Here is a 9,503-nt window from a genome sequence, read left to right as displayed (position 1 = left end):
AATTTTATAGGGTTATTTTATAAATATTTATAAATTATATACATAAAATAAAATAAAATTTAGTGAATTCATGGACATAGGGCTATATTATCAATTTCTTTAAATTAATGTATGAAAAAAATAAATCCTAGTGGGCCTGCATGGGGCACGGGGCAGTTAGGTTTAATTTGTAGCTAGTAGTGGTTCAAGCATTACCAAAAGTGACATTCATGGACTAAATTATAACACCCGTGATATATATATATATATATATATGTAGAGAGAGAGAGAGAGAGAGAGAGAGAGATTGTGCATGGCCTTCTCGATTTAATAACATAGTGTATAGTGCCATCACCTATCTTTATCTTTATCCACAGTTATCCAATTCCAATATCTGATCTTACTTTATCTTTTATTTAAAAGCAAGTCATGAACTCTATGCACAAGTCATGTTAGACTTTGCAGCCCATTCCACAGCTTTCAGAGGTAACAACAACACATACATGATCATGTGTTAATTTTAATTTTTTTTTTCTTCCAATTTTTTGAAAACTATATATATAGAAACAATTGCAGGATATAGCTAGAAAAGGTGGACAAAGAGAATGGATAGCGAAGAGAGGATAACCAACAAGATGATGATGAAGGTGGAGATACCATCCTCGGAGTCCGAAACGACCTCGCCGACATCGGGACAGCCGGGTGGTGGAGGAGGGCTGGCTAGGCAAGGGAGTGCTGCTAAGAGCAATTGCCTTTGCTCGCCGACAACCCATGCAGGTTCATTCCGGTGCAGGCTCCACCGTGCCCCGACCCTCCAACGGACCAAGAGCATCGACTCGGGAGGGCACAAGGACTCTGATCAGTCCAAGGCTAACACAAGTTGTGACACTACTATTAAAAGAAACACAGTAGAAGCCCAGTGAATCATATGTTCTGATGATATATAGATAAGTGTTAATAAATTGTTGTTGGTGCTATATTGTTTGTGTCCATCATTATATGTATGTGTGTTTGCGATTGCTTTCTTAATTTTATTTTTATTTTTTTTCATGCACTTTTCTCTCTTGTAATGTGAATTATATATGTATAGGAGGAATTTGAAAACATGTTAGAGGTTTTTCCTGGAGTGTGATAGAAGACTGAGTGCAATATTGGTGAATGAATATGGAAATTAATATTGGAGACAAGCAAGTTTTGTTTGATGGACATGATCGAATCATTGGGGTTCATCACAATTGCTATGCCTTGGGAAATCTCAGTGGTAAAGATCAGATATTATAGTTTTATTGTTCAACTTCATTTGTTAAATTAAATGATTCTCTTTGTTCAACTTCGTCTATTTAATGAAATGATCTTATGAACAAATTTTTTTGAGCAAGACATAATTTTTATGAGAAAGACAATCATGCCGATTCAAGTTCACCAAATAAATTTCAATCTGAAAATTTAGATTGGACCGAATTATTAAGCGTTAGTCATCGAGAACCATCTAATAATGGCAGGTATACCTACTTTAATTTTAGCTTCATTGTCCAAACTAGCTTTATCGTGATTGTGTTGATTTCCAGGCTCCAGCTTGCAAGTCCCATCAAAAGCTGATTCAAATTTACGTGGCACAATACTGTCCCACATTGAGAAATCTTACAACAAATAATTGAGTAATAGAAATAGGAAAGAAAAATTGATGCACATAAAAATAATATTTAATGTGGCTCTTGATAACATCTTATTAAAATAAGAGGAAATCAAATGCAGTGAATAATGCTATTAGGAGAGTTTGTGAATTTTTTATTTATTACAATAATTATTACAAGTACCGCACCGGGGGTAATATCTAAATACAAAATGTGATGAAAACGAATAAGAGCTTTATCGGGAGGAAAAGAAGACTATTCGAAGAGATCTGTGATGAAGTCAAAGAGTTCTCTTTTCCTTATATGTGTCTCTCCTGAATCATCTTTTACGTATGTATGAAGGCCTTCATTTATAGTTTGCTTGGGTCTCGAGGCTCAGACTCAAAGCTCGGGCCTACCTTGTTAGAGTAACCATTGTGACCCTATTATGTTTAATAGAGTCATTTCGGTCCTTTAGCTTGAGGGTGAGAGTTATTGCATTAAATGCACATGCGGCGGTAACTGAGATCAGTGTTACAGTCGAGACACGTGGTTTCGTCATCTTGTTGATCGACTAGGCCTATAGGCTAGGCAAGTGTAGATCGTGGGCCACTGAGACCGGTCCACGATACGCATGAGATCCAGTCGTGCTTGCTGCTGAGACATACGATTACACTAGAGCTTGACTTGTGTGGGGATACACCATGTGGACCTTTGGGTCGAGATGGGCTGCGAGCAATCTCACTGACAAGCTCAAGCTTGACGAGTACCCTGGGGTGTACCATGTGGATCCGTGGGATACATCCCCTACAAAGTCCTGACACGAGTTTTTCTTATTTAAGTACTGAATTGAGATAATATATTGAGATTTCAAATGAGTCAGTTAATTTATTGATTCAATAAGTAAAACTCATTATGAGAGGGTTCTCATGGTAGTATTACTCATAAATTATATAAAGCACATACAAGGAAGATTGATACAAGAAATTGACCAAAATTTCTAACAATAGTATCGACTTTATAAAATTTGTTAGGCCTGTTTCTCACATGTAACATAAATTTAGTTATGATACTAACCGTTTATGAATCTATTAATATAAAATATTTCCATTATTCTGAGAGTCGGACTAGTTATCATTTTCCTTCCATACAAATTATTCTTATCCTTGAAGATTTTACGACTTTATGAGCGTGATATTATAAGTTAATTGTTTGGTTTTACATGCAGCTAAAACATCTTTGAGATTCCTAATTGCATTTTTGACTCGATCGTCATATTGACTTCTTCATTCATTTCGTCTGCCACAAGACGTGCCTGCATTGAGATCTAAGTAATAATAATAACAATAATAAATACTATTTCATTGATTTAAAAGCAACACCCTCAATTTACTATTACTTTACAAATTAAATAATAAATTTGGTGAGATCCTAATCAAATTGATCTTATGTCAATCATTTGATATACTGAAGAAATAAGATCAAGTGAAACCTTTAATGTTATGGATCATAAAGATTTTCTACTAGCCTCACTCCAAATATGTGTGTGTGTGGATATACGACATGAATGAGAGAGACATTTGGGAATCCAATCATCTAAAGTTATGTTTGGCAAGGAGACCAATTTATGCATGCAGCTGTCAATTATATTCACCACATGTTCAATACACAAATGATCACAAACTAGTAACATGTAACATGGGATCTGTACATTGATCTTCTTGCACCAAATATATCAGACAGGTTGAATCATTGCTTGATCTTGGCTCCCATATAGTTATTTTATTCAACTTTTTAATGAGATCGATATATATATGTTTGTGTGTGTGTGTGTGTGTGTGTGTGTGTGTGTTTGGTCAGGCAGTTGATAACGTACTGACTCACTCAATAGTACTATTATTAAGTGGATACCATAATGGAAGACTAGAATAGAATCAGAACGACTGAAGATGTGATGAGAAAAAGTCATATACATAGTGTTTGATTAATAATTGAGTAACAGAAAACAAACTATATTCGATGGTTCATGTGCTTAGACAATATTATGAAAGCATGACTATGAAGCATGCATGTTTTGTATAACTGTAAGGCTTTAATTGATAGGACAATAGAACAACTGTAGATACTTGGATGTAATGAGAATAATACTCATCATATATCTTCAATGTAAGTACTAGCTGTATTATTGAGGAAGATTTGTGTGGTTGCTTTTAAATTTATAAAAATGACGAGTCTTTTTTTTTTCTTTCTCAATAGGATTTTTAGATGGAGTTGGGATCTTATGTAGTACAACACAAGTGTTGTATTGCATCCAATGAATCTCAATCTTGGTACCTAAGACTTTTTTAAAAAGAATAATTTATACGTGTAAATGTTGAAAATTCGATAACTTGTGCGGTATCGGAGAGGATCCCAACTATTTTAGAGTGGTACATAGTACTAGTACACAATCCAGTACATGTTAGACGGACCTCCAACACGAGACTCTGTGCTTGTGCATCGAAACGACATTTCGGTGCACAAGATCAGCAAAAAATCCCTCTACAAAGGAGGTGATCCTGATTTTTTTATTTTTTATTTTTATTTTTAAGATTACCACCTTAATAGTTTTAAAGTGCCAAAATGAAAGAGATTTAACTATATGTACATGAGTCAAGATAAATTTGTGTAAATGAGATAAAAGCTAAATGTGTATTAAGCACCTAAATCCCTCAGAGTCCTTTTGTAAACATGTTTAAGTTAAACTTCATTAAAATTTGTTATCAATGGTAATAATTCTCCTATTGTTTCAATGCTTTGGTGTTTATTTTCATTTCCTTCTTTGCACCGACGTGAATTAAAATCCTCCTCCGTCCTTTAGAGGTCTAGTGTTGCGACTATCGGTAGTGATTGGTACAATCACGTATTGAATCCCATTTAGGTCTTAATTTATGGTGACAATTATTACCGCTGATTGTGCGCAGAGAGTCTAGACCTCTCCTATACTAAAATACTTTAGAGGTCTAGTGTTGCAACTACTGGTAGTGATTGGTACAATCACGTGAGAGTCCCATTTGGGTCTCAATTGATGGTGACAATCACTACCGTTGATTGTGCACTAGGCAATCTAGACCTCTCCCATACTCAGAAAGATATATGAAAGATACCGACATACATTGCATAAAAAAATATCCGTATCTTACACAAATAAAATAAAATCATTGCCTCAAAAATGGGATATATCTCTGGTCCAGTGCCAGTAGCTCAAATCATTTATGGTATATTTACTCCCAAAAAAGAATATCTATATCTATAATCAATGACAAATTGGGACCAGCATATGCCTGTACATTCCATGTGCTGATATACATTATATGTATAATCCAATGCATACTTAGATTCATAGCTACAGTATTATAGTAAGCCAAAAAAGGTAAACAGCATTGCATAACCACAGGTTCAGTATGTGTTGTGTGTGTGTGTGTGTGTGTGTGTGGGTGTGTTGAGGAGGACTTTGAATTTACAGTTGAGGATTCAATGAGCACAACCAAAAGATAAAGACAGGTACTAACTGTTAACAGATCTATAGACAAACACAACAATTTTGGTCCCCCATTTAGTCAAATTACAACTAAGGGTCCTATTCCAATTTCCACAAAATGAGGGTACCACAGAGAGATTTTTTTTTTTCCCTCCTCCTCTCATGTCTCCAAAAACTTGTTACTTATTAACATAGATTACACCAACAATGCATAGTGATCTTTTTCCCAAAAAATTACAAGGCATTTTGCAAGAACAGAACAAAAAAGTAGAGTATAATTGCCATTAAAAATACCATTCCCAACCCGAAAATTAACACAAGTCTCTCAGTTCTTTTCGCTTGCACTTCTATTGATGGACCACAACTTGCTCAACATCCTTTTGGGTCGAGTTGGAATCGAACAAAGAGCCTTAATTTTTGAGGATTTCCCAATTCCTTCTGCGAAATTTTCCTCCAAGTCATCATCTTCGGCCAATTTCATCCTTAAGGTTGATAGCTTTGACTTTGGTGATTTGAGGCCCGAGACGCTCCACTGGTCGTCTGCTGGAGTAGTTGCGTTTGTGCTTAACGAAGCTGGAATCCTTGATGGGTCATTGTGCGCGGCTAGAAGTGCCTTGATGTTGCTAGGCAGCTCCGTGACTTGGCCACCGGACATAGCAACTCGAGCTTGCTCAAAGAAGAGGACTTGCACCACTACCCTTAGAGGGAGTAGCTCGTTTTGTGCTGCGTGCATGCAGGCTTCCATTGATAATTTTTTGCAGTCTAGAGTTCGGCACAAATGTTTTCTTTCACTCTTATTCAGGCTCGGGTGTGCCTGGAAGCTCAGAAGCAAGAGAATTTAGTATTACATACAGTTCTTCCATGAATAATACCATTTGGTGATTCCATATGTCACTACTTCTATGTTAAAAAAAAAAAAAAAAAAAAAAAAAAGGGGGGGGGAGGGCTGGCCGGTTCCTGCCATTGTGGGGTCTGGGAGGGTCAGATGGACGTAGCTTTACCTTCGCATGGAGAGGCTGTTTCCGGTTTCAAACCCATGATCTCCAGATCACAATAGAGCAAACGACATACAAATCATGAATTATAAGGCTAGATACACACACTTATAATGCCAAATTTTGTTAAAACTTAGTAAAGGTAAAAAAATGATACATCTAAATTTCAGTATGCACGATTCAATCTCACTAAGTCAATTTAGTTGAAAGATGTTGCCATTATGGTACTAGGATCTAGATAAATAAGACCTATTACACCAAATTGCATAGGTCAGCCTAATCCGAATTCCTAACCAACATTGAACATGGCAGTAACCAAATGTCAAGGGAGTTGGTGACCCACACCCTAACTTCTAACCACTGAAAATATGTCCAAGGATAAAGTTTTCGCGTTTCAATACCAGTATGAGTTATGGTGATTTCAAGAGAAAGACATTCATAAAGAAATCAAAAAACAAGAACTTGGAAAGATTTTCTGAATAATCCCTAATTTACCTTGAGATAAATGTCAATTGCGCGGTATAGATCATCATGGTCGAGCCTTGCAAAATCAGGAACCACCTCTGCTATAGCAATAAACTTTGACAGAGGCAGATTCATGTCCCGGGCTATCTCTTGAAGATACCCATCTACAAGCTTTGCTACCTTCAATTTTGAGCTATGTGACGCCGAGGAAGACCTCCTGCTCTCCTGAAACTCAAAATCAACATTGTCCGCGGAGCGAGACCTTCTCCTTTCGAAACTCCCCTTAGCTCTTGGAGGACTAGTAGGGGGACTCTGCCCTTGTAACATGAACTGCTCCAATATGGTCATGACTATGTCTATGTCATAGAGTGTGTCATTTGTGTAAGATAAAGAGGGTATTAGCAGATCACTAACTGTTGCTTCCTCCAACTGAATCCCAACCTTTCTAGCCAACTCCATCTTAGAAGAAGAAGAAGCATTAAGTATATTGGCTGCCTTCAAGAGCTTAAGCAAGAAACTACAAGACACCGCACCTTTCTCGGCCGGTAATAAGCTCACTATTGATTCCAAGAGCACCGTTTTCTTTGAAGTGAACTCCCCAATTGAATCCGACTCTGTGTCTGATTCTACTTGCTTACTAACATTTTTGTCTCTTGATATTTTGGGTAGCCATCTTGATGCATAAGTCCTCAATGCATCGCCTATGAGATTTGAGGGTACCCTCCCACCAGACTTAATTGCTATCATAACCCTCCAATAGAGGTCTATGCCCAATTCTGCTATTTCTTCAGCCCACCATCCTTTTGTCACAGGTTTGATTCTCTGGCTCTCTCCTCCATTACACGATACATCGTCCCGACCCCTCCGCGAATAACTGTGTGAGAGGCTCACTTTTGAGGGGTGGGCTAGGACTTTTGAGGTAATTGCTTCTATGCATCTGCTTGCGATGCTAAGGTCCTCTGCCCACATAGGGAACACTTTGGTGCTTTGTAGGGTCACTATAGTGTCCTTCCACCCATGTAGTATGCAAGAATTGAAGAACACTTCAATCTTGTATACCAGGTTCCCCTTCTCAACATCCTCAGTCATCTGGAGGTACTCGGCTGCGCATCGAGCCGTGACAATGTTGTAGGCACTGAGAGTGATTGTGATGCCATAGCAGAACTTTGCACACAATTCAAACGCCTCGACCCCGCCGGGGAAGTCGGGGAGTTGGACTATTTGGTGGTTTGAGGAGTCGGGAGACTCAGAACACAGCTTCTGGAGGCGCAAACACTTGGAGAGCAAAGGAAACTGTGCACCAAAGACTCAAAACTAATCAACTTAAACAAAAATTACAAAACACGAGAATACCATTCAATTAAATTGCATCAATTATCAAAATTCACACAACATAACATGAAATTTCATTAAAAAAAAAAAGGAAACACACACACACACACACACACACACACACACTAATTTGTTACCTTGTGAAGCAAATATCTACTTCCTTTCACTTGAACTATGAGATCACTAGACACCTCTGAGGAAACTGACCTGCATTTAAGACTAGAAAACCTCAGTATCTATATGTTTATGCATACAAATTCAAAGAAATTCTATCTTTATTCAGTAAACTTGATACCTAACAGCCTCAGTAGTATAGAAAGTATCTGGCCGAGAACCGAGTTTCATAAACTTCATCTCTGAATTTTTCTTCCTACTTAGGTTATCTATGTCTCAGATAAGCCTCACCATGCCACAACCAAACAAAACGCAACTCACAAACTGATAAAAACTTCACTTTTTAGCAAACCACAGGCCAAAGGAAATTCACCAACCAACTAGAGATCACAATCAACAACACCCATTTCCTGTATTTGATTTTCTATAGTTAGTGACCCAATAGGAAAGTAATCAACCAAACAGACCTCAAATTAAAGAAGAAGAATGAAAAAAATCGCAGAAAGGAAAAATTTTCATGGAGGAGATAGGGAGAGTACTCCGAGAACCAAGGAATACAAAGAATGCTTGCTTTGTGTGTGTTGGTCACTATGTGAATATTGTGTATGCAATTTATATCAAAAACCCACCAAGTCTGTGTCATTTCAGTCAAATTCTATACCCCATTTTGATTTAGACATGCAAACAAAGAATCAAAGCCACACCAATCCCATCAAGATCAATATATTCATAAACACAAGTCAATGAAACAAACAAAACACACTAACTAAAAAATAATAATAATAATAATAGAAACTCTAAAACATATACACAAAATACTATAATGGGTATGTTTAAAATTAAACAGGGAATAAAATATAATACAACCTGAGAAATTTTTAAGCTTGTTTGGTTCCCTGGAAAATTGCCAATCATTTGCAGGAAAATCAGAGATGAAATGGAAAACTGTGACGTTTTGTTTTCGTGACTTAGAAGAGAAATTGTTTTTAAGAACTAATGACAGCGTGCGAGCAATCACAGAAAGGCCACGCCCACGTGCTTATCCTGCGCCCACTAGTGCCATTCTCTCTCATCATTGCCACACCATTTTCCTCTCTCTTTCTCTCTCTTCACCCCCGGATTATTTTAGTCAAACACTAATTTATCCCAACATCGTACGCCGCTCTATTCCCATTATACACAAACCCATAATTTCACACACAATGATTTATATAATTATATATGTATGTATAATTTATATGTATTGAAAAGGGAATTGAGAATATAATAGTTTATATAAATTATGGATATAAAAAAAATGTGTGGAGTTGGAGATAAAGAGAGATATGATGCTAAAAGAGGAATAGGATGTGTGTGTATCACTATCAAATATGGCTTTTAACTATTCTCAACTCTTTGGACTCAATTAGATGATGATATATAAATGGAGTCTATCAAGATTGCCCTTCTGTTTTGATGGAATTACGGAAATGACCTAGGGTGCAA

General features: G+C 37.0%; 1 protein-coding gene and 1 long non-coding RNA gene across 5 annotated transcripts; one reads left to right on the top strand and one right to left on the bottom strand.

Annotated features, from left to right (window-relative positions):
- The first annotated feature begins 212 nt into the window (after window positions 1-212).
- On the top strand, window positions 213-1,099 carry LOC132304264 (uncharacterized). Of its 2 annotated transcripts, none has more exons than XR_009481555.1 (2): window positions 213-465; window positions 556-1,099. It is a non-coding gene; the product is annotated as an uncharacterized LOC132304264 (long non-coding RNA). The 2 variants fall into 2 exon arrangements; XR_009481556.1 differs by having other exon boundaries at window positions 544-1,099.
- Window positions 1,100-5,128: 4,029 nt separating this feature from the next.
- Window positions 5,129-9,264, bottom strand: LOC132304262 (BTB/POZ domain-containing protein At1g67900-like). 3 transcript variants are annotated; one of them, XM_059801857.1, is made up of 5 exons: window positions 8,886-9,264; window positions 8,200-8,428; window positions 8,042-8,111; window positions 6,603-7,865; window positions 5,129-5,926 (listed from the first exon to the last, which is right to left on the bottom strand). In XM_059801857.1, exons 2-5 carry the CDS (start codon window positions 8,256-8,258, stop codon window positions 5,438-5,440), a joined length of 1,881 nt encoding a protein of 626 aa, XP_059657840.1. In that variant the 5' UTR covers window positions 8,259-8,428; window positions 8,886-9,264; the 3' UTR covers window positions 5,129-5,437. The 3 variants fall into 3 exon arrangements, with proteins under 3 accessions (XP_059657840.1, XP_059657839.1, XP_059657838.1); XM_059801856.1 differs by lacking the exon at window positions 8,886-9,264 and adding an exon at window positions 8,558-8,644; XM_059801855.1 differs by lacking the exon at window positions 8,886-9,264 and having other exon boundaries at window positions 8,200-8,620.
- Between the last annotated feature and the right edge of the window lie 239 nt (window positions 9,265-9,503).

This window comes from Cornus florida, unplaced genomic scaffold, assembly GCF_030987335.1.
Source record: "Cornus florida cultivar Cherokee Brave unplaced genomic scaffold, ASM3098733v1 CherokeeBrave_3.0.0_Hap2_Chr04, whole genome shotgun sequence".
Lineage (NCBI taxonomy): Eukaryota > Viridiplantae > Streptophyta > Magnoliopsida > Cornales > Cornaceae > Cornus > Cornus florida.
The sequence above is the reverse complement of the archived record's forward strand: the minus strand, read 5'-3'. Positions and strand labels throughout refer to the sequence as shown.

What these genes read in the sequence shown, in the direction of transcription:
- LOC132304262 (XM_059801857.1), bottom strand. Translation starts at nt 8,258, where the DNA reads ATGAAGTTTATGAAACTCGGTTCTCGGCCAGATACTTTCTATACTACT. An exon ending in TATACTACTGAGGCTGTTAG is followed by an intron (nt 8,112 to 8,199) that starts GTATCAAGTTTA and finishes TCTTAAATGCAG; the next exon opens with GTCAGTTTCCTCAGAGGTGT. An exon ending in GTAGATATTTGCTTCACAAG is followed by an intron (nt 7,866 to 8,041) that starts GTAACAAATTAG and finishes TTTGGTGCACAG; the next exon opens with TTTCCTTTGCTCTCCAAGTG.